Raw genomic sequence first — 20,889 nt, forward strand, 5'->3', positions numbered from 1 at the left:
ATATTGCATACTACTGTAAAATCAAAATTTGCACATTAACTAATTGCCATAAACATGGCCAATTCTATGAGGTGGATCAGAATGACCAGCTCCAGGACTAGGTCCAGTATTCAAGTTACCATAAACATGACCTATCTTAGAAGGTGGACCAAAATGACCGGCTCTAGGATTAGGTCCAGTATTCAAGTTTCCATAAACATGACCAATTCTAGGAGGTGGACCAGAATGTCCAGCACCAGGACTAGGTCCAGTATTTAAGTTGCCATAAACATGAACAATTTTAGGAGGTGGACCAGACTGTCCTTCTCCAGGACTAGGCCCAGTATTCAAGTTGCCATAAACATGACCCATTCTAGGAGGTGGTCCAGAATGTCCGGCTCCAGGACTAGGTCCAGTATTCAAGTTGCCATAAATATAACCAATTCTAAGAGGTGGGCCAGAATGTCCAACTTTAGGACTAGGTCCAGTATTCAAGTTTCCATAAACATTACCAATTTTAGGAGGTGGGCCAGAATGTCCTTCTCGGGGACTAGGTCCAGTATTCAAGTTTCCATAAACATTACCAATTTTAGGAGGTTGGCCCGAATGTCCTTATCCAAGACTAGGTCCAGTATTCAAGTTTTCATAAACATTACCAATTTTAGGAGGTGGGCCAGAATGTCCTTCTCCAGGACTAGGTTCTGTATTCAAGTTGCCATAAATATGACTTTCTTTGTATGGGGCCGATGAAGCAAGGTTAGTGACCTCCTTAGCCATGTTGTTCAATTGTGTTCTTGCTTCAAAACATGGTGCAACGAAAACTAACATAGTAACCAAAAGCATAAATATTGCAAAACGAGCCATCACTAATTGGAGAGTGATGTCTAGTTAAAAAAGAAGATAAAAAAGAAGTAATGTAAGTTTATTAAGAAAAAAAATGTTATTTATAGACAATAAAAGATAATAAAAGATGAAACCTTTAAGAAATCAAGACTATAGTTCATTAATTAGTATTATTAAAATTTTATGAAAAAGAAGAGTTTTGCTTTGGGTAATTGTGTAGGACTAGATTAATTAAACTAGAGCGTTTGCTGTTCCCATCTCTAATTGGACCTCTTGCTCTACATTATTTGGACTATTAATATATGCTTAATTCACTTGGATGACTTCTACGAAATTTAAGAAAATATATATCTTTTTTATCTTATTTTTAAATTATAATGTTTACAACACTTTACTTTCACCATATGGCATGTTTAAATATATAAAATTAAATATATTTTGATATATACGATATAAATTTATATTTGATGAATACGTTTTTATGCTCGTGTGAATACTACAATGAGATCTGAAAAATTCCTACAAAATTATGTCAGCAAGGTAAAAGTTCTCTACAATTAGAGCCTGTTTTGAATGACCAATAAAAAGTTATTATGTCAAAAAAAAAATAAAAAATCAAACTTCAATAATTTTTGAGTAAAAATAAGAACTTTTTAGAAGTTCTTTAAACTTATTTCAAATTATTTTAAACGTTATTAATCATTTTTTTTAAATAGATTTGATCAACTTTTAAATTAATTCAAATTGGCTCTTAAACCAAGCAAATTGATTCTGGCTAAGATAAAGACAATTCAGCTTAATCTTTTTATTAAATAAAAAACGAGAGCTAAAATTGAAAATCATTAGATTACAGAATAAAAATGAAATATCACTTCAAAAATAAGAACGACACTTCGTACAGAAACTCCTTTATTAGAGATTTCACTTTTAAATCGTAACAACAATAAAAAATTCTATTAAATAATATTTTCTTTTGAATAAATCTTACACAACATAAATTCAAAATAATTTAGTTTAATTAAATTTAATATAGATATTGAATTTCGAAAAATTAAAAATTTAAGTTTAGAGAGAAACGAAGAGGGTCTTGAAAATGCACATTGATCTTCATCCAATATATTTAATGTGATTTTGATTGTGATTTATATGATAATTTTAATTGCTTGGTTTGGAGTGAAGATTAATTACTTTTGCTATAACTTCAATTTTTCATATGACACCTTCCGGTAAATTCAAGTGAGAGAGTGTTTTACGAATTAATATTTTAAAATGTTAATCAATTTAAATAATTAATTTAGTCATTATACTTTACTTTGTAGCGATAAAATCACTAAAAAAAATTTATTATTAAAAACTATCTAATATGATAAATAAATTATTTTTTTACAACAGATTAACATGAATCCCACTAATAAATAAAATTTTAAAAAAACTTATTAAAATTATTTTACACAAATACTCTAATCAAATTCCAAAAAAAAAAAAAATGTACCTTGTTTCGTTTTTAATGCCTTCTCTATGAAAATTTGTGCAATCCATAAACTTTTTTGAATATAATACATAAGTTTTTTTTGCTGGAAAATGATAATATAGAGCAGGAAATTTCATATGATATTATAGATAGTAAATATAAGAGTATTACTTTCACTAATTAAGTTTGCCCGTAAAATTTCTTATGGGATTTTGGTTTACATGTATAAAAATAATTTATTTTGTCATGTTAGTTTATTTTTAATGATACATTTAGTTTGTTGATTTGGTTGATACAAATACATAAATTAAGTGATTTTATTGATTTAAAATAAAAATTAGTGACATTGCTAGATAAATTCTCAAAATTGAATAACTGAAAAAACTCTATCTGGAAGCTTGAAATTGCTTCATTGATGCTTCTAAGAATCAAGTCGAATTGAAGAAGAAGCAGAATTGAAGAAGAAGGAATGTTATTCTTGTGAAAACCTGTTCCCATACAGATGCTGCAAATGGTGTATATATACACAGAAATGCAGTAACAACCTCTAACTTCCACTCACACTTTCCACACATATACACATACACACACACTAACTAACAGAATGCAATCCTAACTAACCACGTGAACATGCTAACAAACTAACTGAATTAACTGAAAATGGGAAAGTTAACACTCCCCCTCAAGCTGAGGGGTGCAGGATGTTGAGCACACCTAGCTTGCCTAACAGATGAACATGTTGAGCTTAACTCAATCCTTTGGTTAACAGATCAGCAACTTGTTGGTGTGTGTGTACATACTCTGTTTGGATCAACCCAGTCTTAACTTTATCTCTAATAAAATGGCAATCTATCTCGATGTGCTTGGTTCTTTCATGAAACACAGGATTCGCAGCTAATTGAATAGCAGATTTGCTATCACTCCATACCTTTATTGGCCTTTGTATTAACACATTGACCTCATTGAATAAGCCTATCAACCATGTTACTTCTGCCACTGCTGAAGCTATGCTTCTGTACTCAGCTTCAGCTGAACTTCTAGACACTTTCTGCCGTTTCTTGGACTTCCAGGATACTAAAGAATCTCCAAACTTTACTATGTAGCCTGTTACTGACCTCCTAGTGTTAGGACATGCAACCCAATCTGAATCACACCAACATGTTATTGTTGTGGCTGATTGAGCCTTTAGCCATATGCCCTGACCAACTGTTCCTTTCAGATATCTCACCACCCTAATAGCTGCTTCCCAATGAGATCTTTTTGGATGTTGCATGAATTGACTTAGTGTTTGTACTGCATAACTAATGTCAGGTCTTGTGATAGTAGCATACATCAATTTCCCCACTAATCTTTGATAAGCTGAATTATTTGTTAGCACCTCATCTTCTTGTGATCCAGCAGTTTGATCAAACTCCACTGATGTCAACCTCAAATTAGATTCTAAAGGTGTATTTGCAGGCTTTGCACCACTCAATCCTGTGTCAGAAATCAGCTCCAATATGTATTTCCTTTGATTCAAAATGACACCTGTTTTGGACCTTAGCACCTCAATTCCTAAGAAATATTTGAGTTGTCCTAAATCTTTGAGTTTAAACTTCTGATGCAATGCTTCTTTTGCTTCTCTAATTAATAGCTCATTGTCACCAGTAATGAGTAAGTCATCTACATAGATTAGGACAATAACTATCCCCTCTGGCTTCTTCAAAGTGAACAATGAGTAATCATAAGAGCTTTGGATGAAGCCTGCAGATAACAATGTGTTTGTCAATTTGATGTTCCATTGTCTAGATGCTTGCTTAAGTCCATACAAAGATTTGAGCAATTTACAGACTTTGGTCGATCCTTGAGTTCTGAAACCATCAGGCATTTCCATATATACCTCCTCATCCAAATCTCCTTGTAAGAAGGCATTGTACACATCCATTTGATAAAGAGACCACCCTTTTGAAACATCCACTGCTATGACACATCTAACAGTCACCATTTTTGCTACTGGTGAAAATGTGTCATGATAATCCAATCCTTCTTGTTGACTATAGCTCTTAGCTACAAGTCTAGCTTTAAATCTTTCTATGTTTCCATCAGCCTTGTATTTGATCTTGTAAATCCATTTAGAACCAACAGTATGTTTACCTAAAGGTAAATCAACCACTAACCAAGTCTTGTTATCTTCAAGGGCTTGAATTTCCAACTTCATGGCCTCAATCCATCTTGGATCTTTACTAGCTTGACCAAATGTATGAGGCTCTACTGAATCTGAGAAATTGGCTAGATAGCTATGATACTTTGAGGACATATGATCATAACTAAGATGATTTGCCAAAGAATACTTATTATTCTGTCCAATAGCAGTAGTCATATAATCCTTCATCCAAATAGGAGGTTTAGTGTGTCTAGATGACTTTCTAGCTGAAGTTGAATCAATAGTGGACTCTGAAACTACCATCTCTTCATTCTGAATATGCAACACTTCACTAGGAACATCATTCAAGTTAGTGGAAACCTGTGTGCCTGCAATACACAATCATCAGAAGTTGTCTCTTTAGAATCAGTTTCTTCTTCAAAGCTATCATGTAACAAGTCCTTGACAGGTTTTTGTGAGAATTTTGAAGTGGCAAAAGGAAAAATGTGTTCTTGAAACACCACATCTCTACTGACTAGAAACCTTCTAGTCTGTAAATCCATTAACAAATAACCTTTCTGAGTTTCTGAATAACCCATCATGTTCACAGGTTTTGCCCTCTCTGAAAACTTATCAATTATAGGAATAGCAGAAGCATAACCAAGACAGCCCATAACTCTTAAATGACTGATATTAGGAGGCTTAGAGAACATCATTTCATAAGGACTTTTGTTATGGAGATTGAATGATGGTAATCTGTTAATCAAATATACAGCTGCTTGAACACAAATTCCCCAGAATCTAAGTGGCATACAAGACTGAAATCTGATGGCTCTTGCTACATTCAATATGTGTCTATGCTTCCTCTCCACTACACCATTTTGTTGTGGTGTGTGAGGACAAGTACTTTGATGTATAATGCCCAGGCTTGTAAACAATTCTTTGCATTGAGAGTTGAAGAACTCTGTTCCATTATCTGACCTTACTATCTTGATGATACATCCAAATTGATTCTTTATCAAAGTAAAGAAATTCCTTATAGATACTATAGTTTCAGACTTGAGCTGTAACAAATGTATCCAAGTATATCTGCTGTAATCATCAACTACTGTAAGAAAGTAGTATTTCTTATCAAATGTGGGAACCTTGTATGGTCCTCAAAGATCCATGTGTACAAGTTCAAAGCACTTAGAGGTTTTTGAAACACTGATAGGAAATGAACTCCTAGTTTGCTTAGCTAATGGACAGACTGAACAACTAGTAAGTAAATCAGTGTTTTTATCATGTAATAGATTTAAAGCATGTAGTACTTGGTTTGATGGATGTCCAAGCCTTCTATGCCACAACTCACAGTCTTGTAATGATACTTCTGCAACTATTCTTTGAGGATTTTGAGCTTCACATCTGTCCTTCATGCTAGAATCATTTCTGAATATGTATAAGCTCCCTTCTTCCTTACCAATCCCCTTCACCCTGCCACTGTAAAGATCCTGAAATATACAGAACTCAGGGTAAAAGGTGACAAAACAAGACAACTCCCTAGTTAACTGTGACACAGACAATAGATTGAACTTGAATTCAGGTACACACAACACATCTTTGATTACTTCATTGTTAAACAAATGTGTGTCTCCTATGTGTGTTATAGAAGCCTTGTCACCTGTAGGTAAGTTCACCTTGTCTTGATGAGAACCAGCCATACACTTACTATTTTTTAGTAAATGCTCATTTGCTGTGATATGATGAGAAGCACCAGAGTCTATTATCCAACAATGAGAGGCAATATTAGTTGAAAAACAATTTGCCATACCTGTCATGTTGACCTGTTTCACTTCCTTTTTATCCTTTCCCAACATATCCATTATTTGCTTGTATTCTCCATCAGTAAATGCATGTCCTCTAGCCACAAAAGCATTGTTTACTTCATGATGACTAGTAGAAGCTTCTCCAGAGTTCTCTTTGCTTACATTGTTGGCCTCTCCAACATAGTTATGACCATTTCCTCCATATGAAGAATTCATTTGGCCTGACCTTGAGTTAAATCCAGATCTTTTTCTGTGTTTCCAATCTGCTGGATAGCCAATTAATCTGTAACAATTCTCTTTAGTGTGCCCTGTGTATTGACAATGTTCACATCTCCTTCCCTTATTGTTCTTATTACCTTGATTATAATTGTTTCCTTTGTTAACACTCATAGCAACTACATCAGAAACTTTATTAGAAATGGACACACAAGCAGTTTGTTGTTGTAGTTCATCTTCTATAATCATAGCATAAGCTTGATTAATTGTAGGAGTAACACCTTTAAGCAAAATCTGTCTCTTAGCCTGTTCATACGATTCATTCAAACCACTAAGAAACTGAATCAATCTGAGCTGGTACAGATGATCAGCATACCCTTAGGACTTTGGGCAAGCACAACTAGGAGATGGTACAAGTGCATCATATTCCCCCCACAAGTTTTTTAGTTTGGTGTAATATGATGAAACAGATTCAGTACCTTGTGAGAGTGTGTTGATTTCTCTGTGCAATTGGTAGATCCTCATTCGATTGCCTTTGTCAAACCTCTCCTTCAAGTCTTGCCAAACTGTATAAGCACTAGTAGCATACACTATTCCATTTAACAGATCTTCATTAACTGAATTCATCAACCATGATAATACGATTGCATTACATGTCTCCCATTGCTCATGTAACTCATCTCTATACAAAGCCCTGCTACAAGCTCCTGTAACAAATCCAATTTTCCTCTTTCCTGTCAAAGCAATCTTCATCGATCTACTCCACACTCCATAGTTTTCAGGCCCTGTGAGTTTGATTGGAATCAAAACTGCACTTGAAGCATCTGATGGTCCTATGTAAAGAGGATCATTTGGATCGATTCTTCCTATAGCCATTGTTGTCTTCTTTGCAGCTTATGTGATCACTATCTACTGCTGCTCTGATACCATGAAAAAACTCTATCTGGAAGCTTGAAATTGCTTCATTGATGCTTCTAAGAATCAAGTCGAATTGAAGAAGAAGCAGAATTGAAGAAGAAGGAATGTTATTCTTGTGAAAACCTGTTCCCATACAGATGCTGCAAATGGTGTATATATACACAGAAATGCAGTAACAACCTCTAACTTCCACTCACACTTTCCATACATATACACATACACACACACTAACTAACAGAATGCAATCCTAACTAACCACGTGAACATGCTAACAAACTAACTGAATTAACTGAAAATGGGAAAGTTAACAATAACCTTTTGAGATATTAACTCGAAATTTACTCCACCAATCTTGAAACACTTGAGATGAAACGACTAACCTTTGTGACGAAAATCACATTGAAAAGTATCAACATTTGTGACGAATTATTTGTCAAAAGAAGTAAAAAAGAAAAATTTTAGTTAGTAGAATGATTTTGTCATTAAAAAGGTTATTAACACCGACAAAAGTATTCCGTCACTAATTATTTTGTTCAATCAATGATGACACCAATTTCCTCTAAAATTATATGTATTTTGTGGTTAAGAAAATGTAATTTCGTCACAAACAAATGTTTTTATTATTTTCTTTCTTATAACAAGAGAAATCCGCAGGCGCTATCATTTAGTTGCATACAGGTAAGACACTCGCTCTTACACATATCTCACTAATCACATAGGAGAGGTAACCCACTAGGCAAGCCCGATGCAAAGAGTTTGATCCAAAAGGCAAACCCCTTGCTTTCGTTAACGAGTTTCAAATTTGAGACCTCCAACATTAAGTATAACAATAAATAAAAAGTATAATTAATATTTTTTTATTCATTGCACAATAATAAGTAAGTAGAAAAAAATATGAAAATTTGTCAAAATATTAAGGAAAAGATAAATATAATCTGTGGCGAAAGAGAGGTGCGACTTCAAAACGGAAACATATAGCTTATAATATATGGACTTTTACGCACAACAATATCTAATAGCTATGAGAAATGTACCATGAAAATATATCTTTCAACCATAGCAAAATTTTAGAATATTTATATCAAAACAATACATTGTATTAATAAGTTTCTAAAATATTGAAAACACTCAAAAATTATACTAATAAGACCATCTCTCTTAAGTTTCCTTCCCCATTTTAATGAACTTGTACTAAACTGACGTGAACATCTCTTTGTAATGGCACATTCCAGGACTATAAAAGGATTTAAACTTGCGATCAACATTACTAGTTTCAAAGACTGGAAATTGTTATAACATGATGTTTTTTCAATTGTTTTCTTGATTCAAAACATGGTACAACACAAACTAACATGAAAATCAAAGCATTCAAAAGCATTCATAATTGTTAATGAATTATAAAAGTAATGGAATGAAGAGAAGTGTTAGTTTACGAAGAAAAAATACGTTATTTATAGGCAACAAATTAGAATAGTAAATATGATTGAATTTCTTATTGGGAAAATTATGTAAAAAAAAAATTATTAATTTAAATTAAATGTTATAATCATCATTTCATTTAATTCTAGTTTGTAGCAACCATTTTTCTATTCGCCTCTCTCCCCATAAATCTTGCTGGTCACTCTCCTTGATCTCGCTTATCACTCTGCCTGATTTCACTCGCCATTCTTCTTCGCCTCTCTCACTTTATATAAGCCCAAATGCATAAATTGTATTTGTGTTTGTATAAAGTGAGATAAAACTATGTATACAAATACAATGTATAACTATTCGTCCTATACACTTATAATTACACAATACGAATCTTCTCCTCCCTAGTTCTGTTTTGAGTTTCTCTCTTCCTCGTTTTGTACCTCACAAATTATACAAAATACAATATATAAATTTATGTTTGTATAAAGAGAGAGATTTGTAAAACAAATAGAATTGTTTTAACTCGATTCAATTGTACAATCACAAAAACCATAGGCATAAGCAAACACAATTTTTCTAGACACAAACGCCTTATTTATACAAATCGTTGTGATTTATACAAATCAGATGTCGACGATTTTATGCAAATCAAAGATATTTGCGACTTTTGTTCAGATCTGATGCCTGCGATTATATGCAAATCAAAGATGTATGGACTTTTATATCAGATATGATGTTTCATATATAGCAAAGTGCAAACAATATTTGTTATGGATCATAAATAACAAAATTATAGCTATAGCATGCTAATATGAATTTTATGATTGCTAAACCTAAAGCTTACTCTTTCATATTTTATTTTTAAAAAATATTTATAAATATAATTAAGAATAAAATCTCAAAAAAAAAAGAGAAAAAAAATAAGTACAAAAGGAGGTCATAGAAAGATTGTCCAATTACCTCAATGTTTCTCCTTTAGATTGAGAAAAATATCATAAATAGTTTCTTATATACTTCTTCCAAATTATATTTATTTGAGACTATAAAATTAACGAATAATTAATTATATTGTGTTATTTTAACCTTTGCTATTAAGTTCTTTTTTTTTATTTATATATTTTGATGATTTAAAGTTAATATAAGGATAGTTAGCTAAAATTACCGCTATTATTTAATACTTCTTAGTCCCGTTGTAAAAATAGGAGTAGTAATACGTCCAAAATGAAACCTTAAATATAAACTTATTGAATTTAGCTCTTCAAGTTTTTGAAAATTTATCAAGTTTGATCTTCATTGATTTCTTTTTATACTTAGCCTTATATTATTAAAAAAAATGCACCTATTCATGAATTTAAATATTTTAATTCATTTTTTCAGTTTCTTATTTGAATTTTGTAATTTTGAGTGTGGTATAGGTAGAATTCCTCCCATATTTATATAAGATAATTTTAATTGCAAAACGAGCCATTGATAATTGTTAAATTGTACAAGTAAAATTGAGTTTATTATGAAAAAAGAAGAAGTTAATTATAGGTAACAAATTACATGAAATTTTTTAAGAAATGTATCTAGAGGCGTAAGCTCAAGTTAGGTTAAGAGTTATAATTTAACTAATAAGAAAAAAAAGAAGAGATTTGCAAGTGTACACATGAAAACGCCAATTTGTCTTGGGAATTGCTTGTGTTACTATCAAATTAAAAAAAAATGTCATAAATAGTTTCTTATCTAATACTCCCTGAGTCCATCTTTACTTGTTCTTTAGGATGTCCGATAAAATCTATTCAGTTTATAAATTAAACAATGAATAATTTATCATATTGTGTCTATTTTACTTATGCTATTAATTTTAATGTTTAGATGACTTATATTTTATAAGGATGATTTGGTAAAGTTACCATTATCATTTACTTAATTGTTGTGTCAAATCATTAGCAAACAATTATTATTGGATATAGAGAAGCTAAGTACAAGATGATCCCTCAATCGGATTTAGTTCTTAGTATGAAATTTATCATCAAATTTAATATAAAATAGCTTTATATATGAAAATCATATTGACATGAAGTACTTTTTAAGTTGTTTCATTCTTAAATATTTAATGTAATTTTGAGTTTTATATATGTTGAAATCTCCGAAATATAAGATAATTACTTCAGCAACAACTTTAAATTTTATGACACCATGTAGATTCAAGAGATCAAGGATAATGGTGTATACGAAAGAAAACATATTCTATCAAAAACAGTATTATGAAAATAAGAAAATTTGAATCTCTTAAATACCTAAAATTAAAATCATTGTTAATTACTGTTTTAGACTATAAAAAGAACAATTTTACGAATTAAAAAAGAAATGTCCAACTCAGCATTTCAATTTATCCTTAACTAAGTCTAATCAATTATTGGCATTATATATGCATACTACTTCCAATAATTGGAATGTTTAGTCCATACAAAAACTAATAACTAGGAAGTACACATTAAACAGAATATGTCATTAATTCATAAATGAACATACATAACCATTAATAGACTTTCACGTTAAACATATTGCATACCACTCCAAAATCAAAATTTGCATAATAATTAATTGCCATAAACATGACCTATTTTTGGAGGTGGACCAGAATGACCAGCTCCAGGACTAGGTCCAATATTCAAGTTGCCATAAACATGGCTAATTCTAGGAGGTGGACCAGAATGTCCAGCTCCAGGACTAGGTCCAGTATTTAAGTTGCCGTAAACATGAACAATTTTAGGAGGTGGACCAGAATGTCCTTCTCCAGGACTAGGCCCAGTATTCAAGTTGCCATAAACATGACCAATTCTTGGAGGTGGTCCAAAATGTCCGGCTCCAGGACTAGGTCCAGTATTCAAGTTGCCATAAATATAACCAATTCTAGGAGGTGGGCCAGAATGTCCTTCTCCAGGACTAGGTCCAGTATTCAAGTTTCCATAAACATTACCAATTTTAGGAGGTGGGCCAGAATGTCCTTCTCCAGGACTAGGTCCAGTATTCAAGTTTCCATAAACATTACCAATTTTAGGAGGTGGGCCAAAATGTCTAGGTCCAGTATTCAAGTTTCCATAAACATTACCAATTTTAGGAGGTGGGCCAGAATGTCCTTCTCCAGGACTAGGTCCAGTATTCAAGTTTCCATAAACATGACCAATTCTAGGAGGTGGGCCAAAATGTCCGGCTCCAGGACTAGGTCCAGTATTTAAGTTGCCATAAATATGACCTTCTTTGTATGGGGCCGAAGAAGCAAGGTTAGTGACCTCCTTATCCATGTTGTTCAATTGTGTTCTTGCTTCAAAACATGGTGCAACACAAACTAACATAGTAACCAAAAGCATAAATATTGCAAAACGAGCCATCACTGATTGGAGAGTGATGTCTAGTTAAAAAGAAGAGAAAAAAAGAAGTAATTTAAGTTATTAAGAAAAAACATGTTATTTATAGACAATAAAAGATGAAACCTTTAAGAAATCAAAACTATAGTTCATTAATTAGTATTAATTGAAATTTTAAGAAAAAGAAGAGTTTTGTTTTTGGTAATAGTGTAGGACTAGATGAACTAATTTAGAGAGTGCGTTTGCTGTTCCCATTGCTTATTGCTCAACGTACAATATTAAGAATCGTGAATATGGCTTTAGCTTTAATTAGAGATTTATCTTTTTTTACAAATGGTTATTTGTATTATTAATATACATCCAATTCACAAAAATAAATATTTTTTATTCTAATGTTTTAAATTAAAGTTTTTAATCTTGTCATATGAGATGCTTAAATCCATAAAATCAAATTCATTTTAATATATGACATAAATTTATATTAGCTAAATACATTTGTTATGGTTGTGTGGATTATGACATAAATATTGAATCTCAAAAAACTAAAAAGTTAAGTTTAGAGAAAAACAAAGAGGATCATTAAAGACACATGTATATATATCATATACAGTGAATTTATATTTTTCATGTGTTTCTTAATTGGATATTTATCGTACTCTTTTTGACTGTGATTTATAAGATAATTTTAATTGCTTGGTTTTGAGGGGAGATTAATTATTTTGGCTACAGCTTCAATTTTTATATGACATTGAAAACAATTTCTTAAAATAAGAAAAGTTAAATTCCTGAATAACTATAACTAAAATTTTGAAGTTAAATATTTTTAAATATTTTCAGTGTCTACTTTTATTTGTCATATTACGCTTTTCAAAAGTCAATTTGACTAATTTCAAAGTTAAATTAGATTATATTAATTCAATATGTTAATTAAAAAATTTAAATATTCAAAAACTATATGAAAAGTATTATAAATTGCAATTTATTGCACATAAATATAATGAAAAAATATATCTTAAAATGTTAGTCAAAGTTCTTATAGTTTGACTCTAAAAGTAGAAATCATGACAAATATTAGTAAACAGAAAAACTAATAAAAAGTAGATATATATATCTTAAAAAAACACTCAACCTTATGAATTATCTAGTAAAGTCATTAAAATTTATTTTGTAACTATATTAAAAACTATGACAAAATAAATTATTTTACAATGGATAAACATGAATCCCACTGATAAATAGAATTTAAAAATTCATTAAAATTATTTTTACTGACAAAGTTAATTAGTTAAACAAATAACCTTAAGATACTACGATAAAAATAAATACACAAATACTCTTATCAAATTCCAAGAAAAAAAATAAAATTCCTCCATTTGGAATTGTTTGTTATCTTGCACTTATCGAAAGTTAATTTGACTAATTTTCAAAGGTAAATTAGATCACATTAATTCAATATTTTAAATAGAAAACTGAGATAATGCACAAGTACCACCTCAACCTATGTCCGAAATCTTAGAGACTCACTTATACTATACTAAGATCCTATTAGTCCCGAAACTTATTTTATTAATAATTTTCTACCTCTTTTGGGCCTACGTGGCACTATCTTGTGGGCCAACGTCAATTGACTTTTTCTTTTTAAAAACTAGTGCCACATAGGCCGCAAATGGATAGAAAATTACTTATAAAGTAAAATCAGGGATAATAGGATCTTAATATAGTATAAGTATTTGTCTGAAATTTCGGGCATAGATTAAGAGGGTACTTGTACATTTTTCCCCAAAAAATTAGATATTCTAAAATTATATGAAAAATACTATAAATTACAATTTTTTGCATATTAATATGATGAAAAAATACATCTTAAAATGTTAGTCAAAATTTTTATAATTTAATCCTAAAAATAGAAATAATAAAAATAAAGCCGAACGAAAAAAGTAAACAAGTGTAGAACTTTAATCTTTTTTCGTTTCTAATGCTTTCTCTATGAAAATTTGTGAAATCCTTAAATTTTTGGAATATAATACAACTTTTTCAGCTGGAAATGATAATCGTAGAGCAGAAAATTCCATAATGACATCAATTTATTTCACTAATTAAGTTTGGGGGTCCCTTAAGTTTGGCCGTAAAATTTCTTATGGAATTTAGGTTTACATGGTATAAAAATAATTTATTTTGCCATGTTAGTTTATTTTTAATGATACATTTAGTTTGTTGATTTTGTTGATATAAGTACATAAGCCGAGTGATTTTATTGATTTAAAATAAAATTTAGTGATGTTTTTAGATAAATTTTTAAAATTGAGTAATTTTTTGAGATATTAACTCTTTATTTACATCATCAATTTTGATGTACTTGAGATAAAATAAGTAAGTCAAATCAATGATTGACATGTTATATGTATATTATTTATCCATTCACTTTTAATTGTCATAATGTGATTTCGATAGTTAAGTTGACTAATTTTTAAAATTAAAATTGATAACAACAATACGATATTTTAAACCAAAAATTTTGATATTAAAAACTATCATACAACAAATTCAATTATAACGACAAATGACTTCATAACTTATAAATCATATTTCTTCACTAAAAATTTTGTGTGACGAAAAAAAATTCGTCATTCAGTCGTCACTAAACGTGTGTTACTAAAAGTATACTAAGATGATTTAGTAGTTCGTCGCTAAAAAAGCTATATCAACTACAAAAGAAAAAACCGCATAGAAATGTATAAACATTTGTGACGAATTTATTTGTTAAAAAAAGTAATAAAATTTTTTTAGTTAATGGAATGATTTTGTCACTAAAAAAGTTATTAACACCGACAAAAGTATTTCGTCACTAATTATTTTGTTCAATCAATGACGGTACCAATTGTCTCTAAAATTATATGTATTTCGTGGTTAAATAAATATAATTTCGTCACAAACTAATGCTTTGATTAATTTCTTTTGAAATAATGCACAAGTACCCCCCTCAACCAATGCCCGAAATCTTTGAGACACACTTATACTATATTAAGGTCCTATTACCCCACTGAACTTATTTTATTAATAATTTTCTACCTCTTTTTTGCCTACGTGACACTATCTTGTGGGCCCAACTCTGGTTGACTTTTTTTTCAAGCTAGTGCCACGTAGGCCGAAAAGTGATAGAAAATTACTTATCAAATAAGTTCAGGGGTAATAGGATTTTAATATAGCATAAGTGTGTCTCTAGAATTTCGGGCATAGGTTTGGGGGGGGGGGGGGGGATATTTGTGCATCTTCCCATTTTTTTATAACTAGGGAAACCTGTAGTCGCTGCCGTTTTGTTGTGTATAGGGTAAAACTCTTGCTCCTACGCAATATCCTGCAAACCACATAGGAGAGGTAACCCACACTGTGCAATCCTGGTGCAAAGAGCTCGATCCAGAAGGCAAACCTCTTACTTTCGTTGGCAACGAGTTTCAAATTTGATACCTCCAACATGAAGTATAACAATAAATAGAAGAGTACAATTGAAATTTTTAATCATTGTACAATAATAAGTAGAAAAATATGAAAATTTGTCAAGATATTGAGGAAAAGATGAATAGAATCCTTGGCCAAAGAGAGGTGCGACTTCGTTTTTCTAACATATAGCTTATAATATATGAATTTTTACGCACAACAATATCTAATAGATATGAGAAATGTAAACATAGAAAATATATCTTTCAACAATAGCAAAATTTTAGAATATTGATATCAAAACCGTACATTGTATTAATGAATTCCTAAAATATTGAAACCACTCAAAATTTATACTAATATAACCATCTCTCTTAAGTTTCCTTTGACTTTTTGATGAACTCGTACTAAACTGATGTGAACATCTTTTTTGTAATGACCACTTCCGAATCTCGAGGATGACCTCAAAGGAGAATTACCACCCCGGTCCATTCCAGAACTATGAAACGATTTAAACTTGCGATCAACATTACTAGTTTCAAAGACTAGAAATTATTATAACATGATTTTTTTTAATTGTTTCCTTGATTCAAAACGTGGTGCAGCACAAACTAACATGAAAACCAAAGCAACCAAAAGCACTATTGCAAAACGAGTCATTGATAATTGTTAATAAAATATAAAAAGTAATGGAATGAAGAGAAGTGTGAGTTTATGAAGAAAAAAATAAGTTATTTATAGGCAACAAATTAGAGATGAAAATGTTTTAATGAAAAAGTAAGTGAAAAGAGAAAAATAACAACATATTTTGTAAAGTCTTTAGTCACAAAAAGAAAGATGAATAAAAATTACATAATCAATGCACATATTTTTTTAACTTCTATCTGGCTCCCACATCTATGAGTTTTTTCATGGAGTCAAACAAAAGTATAAATATGATACTACAACAATAATAAAGAATATAACTATTTAAAATATGAAAATAAGAATCTTGATTGGCTATATTTTGAAATAAAAAATATAGATTTATATAGATAAAATTATAGTAATATCATAAGGTATCTAAAATTTTGAAGTTATATATTTAGGGTTTATAAATATGAAAATTTAAAAAAAAATGAGTTAATTATTAACTAAAGTTGGAGTTCAATATATAGTATAATTTGTTGGGTTTTTATTATTAAGAAAGCAAGCAAATAAACTTCATCTTAACAAAATTGAAAAGAGGAAAAAAATACAATTAAAAAAGAAGACAATATCTTAAAAGATTGTAGTAAATATTGAGACTGTTAGTTTGTTTATTTTTATTTTTGTAATAAAGGATAATAATGAGAGCAAATAATTTTTGGGACATTTAAGTATATAACAATATATAGAAGAGAAGCAATTTATAGATTTTTTTTATAATAATAAGTAAAAAATTATGTTTGTCGAAAAATAGAGGAAAAAGATATATAGAATCCTCGCCGAACAAGAGATACATCACTTTTCTAACATATAGCTTATAATAGAACGATTTTAAACACAACAATATCTAGTAATTATGAGAAATGTTCCATAGTCAATATATCTTTCAACTATAGCAAAATTTTAGAATATTGATCAAATCAAAACAATACATTACATTAATGAATTTATAATATATTGGAAATATTCAAACATTAGACTAATATGACCATATATCGATATGAATCTTTAATTTCAACATAATTAAGTTTTTTTCTTATTTTGATGAATTTATACTAAACTAATGTGAACATCTCTTAATCTCTTAATGAATCTTTGAAGAATATATCTTTGATCTTCGTTAAAGGAAAGAACGTATCATATAACTATCTTTTGTATGATTTCTTATGGAAAAGATGAATAAAAGTTAATTAAAAAAAAAGAGAGAAAAAACTATACTGGAAGAAAGAATGAAAAATGAGTATTCAATATTTGCATGGAAGATTGTTTTTTTATAGATTTGAAAAGAAATGAATAGAAGAGATTATTTAAGTAGAGAAATATAAATAGATGGAGGTTTTTTGTAAATCGATAAATATAATTAGAATAGTAAATATGATTGAATTTTTTATTGGAAAAATTATAAACAAACGTAAACTATAAATTCAGATTAAATGTTATAACCACCATTTCATTTAATTCTAGTTTGTAGCAAACATTTTTTCCATTCGCCTCTCTCCTCATGAACCTCGCTCGTCACTCTCCCTAATCTCGCTTGTCACTCTCCCTGATCTCGTTTGTCACTCTCCTTTACCTCTCTCACTTTATACAAGCACAAATGCATAAATTGTGTTTGTATTTGTATAAAGTGAGAGAAAACTATATATACAAATATATATATATATATATATATATATATATATATCTTCGTCCTATACACTTATAATTACACATTATGAATCTTCTCCTCCCTAGTTCTCTTTTGCGTTTCTCTCTTTCTCTTTTATACAACATAAATTATATCAAATACAATATATAAATTTGTGTTTGTATAAAGAGAGAGAAAGAGAGTTTGATATGCAAAAAGAATTGTTTTAACTCGATTCAATTGTATACGAATCCAAATTTTATGCAGATATACAAACACAAAGACCATAGACATATGCAAACACAATATTCATAAACAAATTGCTGTGATTTATACTAATCAGATGCCGGCGATTTTATGCAAATCAAAGATATATGCGACTTTAATATAGATCTGATGCTTCATATATTGCGAAGTGCAAACAATATTTGCTATGGAGCTCGAATAACAAAAGTGTAGCTATGGCGTGCTGATATGATTTTTATGTTTGCTAAACCTAAAACTTACTCTTTCTTATTTTTTTTAAAAAAAATATTTTATGAAAATAATTAAGAAAAAAATCTAGAAAAAAAAAGTAGGAAAGGAGGTCATAGATTGGATGTCACATTACCTCAATGTTTCTCCTTTAGATTGAGAAAAATCTCATAAATAGTTTCTTATCTACTTCGTCCCAATTATATTTATTCAGATTATAAAATTAACGAATAATTAATTATATTGTGTTTATTTTAACCTTTCTATTAAGTTCTATTTTTTTTAATGTTTTGATGATTTATATTTAATAAGGGTGGTTTGCTAAAATTACCTTTATTATTTACTACTTCTTATAAACTTTTTGGATTTAGTTCTTCGAGTATTTAAAAATTTATCAAATTTGATCTTCATTCATTTTTTTATACTTAGGCTTATATTATTAAAAAAATTCACCCCTTCGTAAATTTAAATATTTTAATTCGTTTTTTTTTGTTTCTTAATTGAATTTTGTAATATTGAGTGTGGTATAGGTAGAATTTCTCCAACATATATAAGATAATTTTAATTGCAGAATGAGCCACTGATAATTGTTAAAATATACAAGTGATGGAATGAAGAGGAATGATTTTATTATGAAAAAAAAGAAGTTATTTATAGGTAACAAATTATGAATGAAAATGTTTGAGAGATGTATCTAGAGGCATAGCTCTCAAGTTAGGTTAAGAGTAATAATTGAAATGGTAAGAAAAAAGAAGAGATTTGTTTGTGTACACATGAAAACGTCAATTTGTCTTGGGAATTGCTTATGTTACTACCAAATCGAGAAAAATGACTTAATAGTTTCTTATTGAATACTCCCTAAGTCCGTCTTTACTTGTTCTTTTGGGATGTTCAATAATACTTATTCGGTTTATAAATTAAACGATGAATAATTTATCATGTAGTGTCAATTTTACTTATACAATTAATTTCAACATTTAGATGACTTATATTTTATAAGGATAATTTGGTAAAGTTACCACTATCATTTACTTAATTGTTTTGACTTAATTATTGTCATCAAAATATATCATTAGTTCATAAATGATCATACATATCCATGAACAAACTGTCACATAATATTGTACTTAATATATTGCAAGCTACTGCAAATCAAAAGTTGGACATTTACTAATTGAACGATCATCGACCGATATCATGACTCAAGACTGGCATCAAACTACGATCAATATATATGGCCCGTTGCAGGATCAGGTGGGCCAAAATGACCGGCTCTTAGACTAGGGCCAGACCTCAAGTTGCCGTAAACATGGCCCATTCCAGGTGGGCTAGAATGACCAGCTCCAGGACTAGGGACAGACCTCAAGTTGCCGTAAACATGGCCTATTCCAGGTGGGCCAGAATGACCAGCTCCAGGATTAGGGACAGACCTCAAGTTGCCATAAACATGGCCCATTCCAGGTGGGCCAGAATGACCAGCTCCAGGACTAGGGACAGACCTCAAGTTGCCATAAACATGGCTCATTCCAGGTGGGCTAGAATGACCAGCTCCAGGACTAGGGACAGACCTCAAGTTGTGATAAACATGGCCCATTCTAAAAGGTGAGCCAAAATGACCGGCTCCACGACTAGGGTCATACTTCAAGTTTCCATAAACATAGCCCATTCCAGGAGGTGGGACAAAATGACCAGCTCCATGTTTAGGAGGTGGGCTCGAATGACCATCTCCAGTACTAAGGCCATGTTTTAAGTTGCCATAACCTTGGCCAATTCTAAGGGATAGGCTAGAATGACCGGCTCGATGATTAGGGCCGAGATTCAAATTTCCATAAACATGACCTTTATTATTGTATGGGGCCGAAGAAGCAAGGTTAGTGACCTTCTCATTATCCATGTTTTTCGATTGTGTTTTTGCTTCAAAACATGGTGCAACACAAACTAACATAGTAATAAAAAGCATAAATATTGCAAAACGAGCCATCACTGATTTGATAGAGATGTCTGGTTAAAAATTGGGAGGAAAAAAAGGGATAACTCAAATAGTAAAATGAAGTAATGTAAGTTTATTAGGAAAACACGTTGATTGAATTTTTAAGAAAAAGAAAGAGTTTTGCTTTGGATAATTGTGTAGGTAAAGATGAACTAAACTAGAGAGTACATCTAAGCCACCGAAATATTATGGCTGTGTGGGGTGAGGAGAAGTGTGAGTTTATGAAGAAAAAAATATAAGTTATTTATAGGCAACTAACTAGAGATGAAAATGTTTTGAGGAATGTATCTATAAATATAGTCAATAGTAATAAATGAAATTGTAAGAAAAAAGAAGTGTCTTGGAAATTGTGTAAATACACACGAAAACGTTAATTTGTCTTGAAAATTGTTCTGTTTTACGGTTAAATTCATTTTAAATTAATTAAATTGTTGAGATATTTTTATATATCAAATTAACCTAATTATTAAATTTTCTAGACTAAATTTAAAATGTTATTTTAATTTTATCCTTCATTAGGTAGTATTGTAATTAGTTATTAAGTAATATTTAGTTA

At 30.3% G+C, this 20,889-nt stretch overlaps 2 protein-coding genes across 2 annotated transcripts; both read right to left on the reverse strand.

The window, feature by feature from the left end:
• Positions 1 to 11,352: 11,352 nt before the first annotated feature.
• LOC101249386 (multiple organellar RNA editing factor 8, chloroplastic/mitochondrial) lies at positions 11,353 to 12,154 on the reverse strand. The gene has a single exon (XM_019214758.2). The coding sequence runs from the start codon at positions 12,142 to 12,144 to the stop codon at positions 11,353 to 11,355; it is 792 nt and encodes a 263-aa protein (XP_019070303.2). The 5' UTR covers positions 12,145 to 12,154.
• A 7,414-nt stretch (positions 12,155 to 19,568) lies between these two features.
• LOC104648586 (uncharacterized) lies at positions 19,569 to 20,237 on the reverse strand. Its single transcript, XM_010326143.3, has one exon. The coding sequence runs from the start codon at positions 20,235 to 20,237 to the stop codon at positions 19,569 to 19,571; it is 669 nt and encodes a 222-aa protein (XP_010324445.3).
• Between the last annotated feature and the right edge of the window lie 652 nt (positions 20,238 to 20,889).

This window comes from Solanum lycopersicum, chromosome 7 (assembly GCF_036512215.1).
Source record: "Solanum lycopersicum chromosome 7, SLM_r2.1".
Taxonomy (NCBI): domain Eukaryota; kingdom Viridiplantae; phylum Streptophyta; class Magnoliopsida; order Solanales; family Solanaceae; genus Solanum; species Solanum lycopersicum.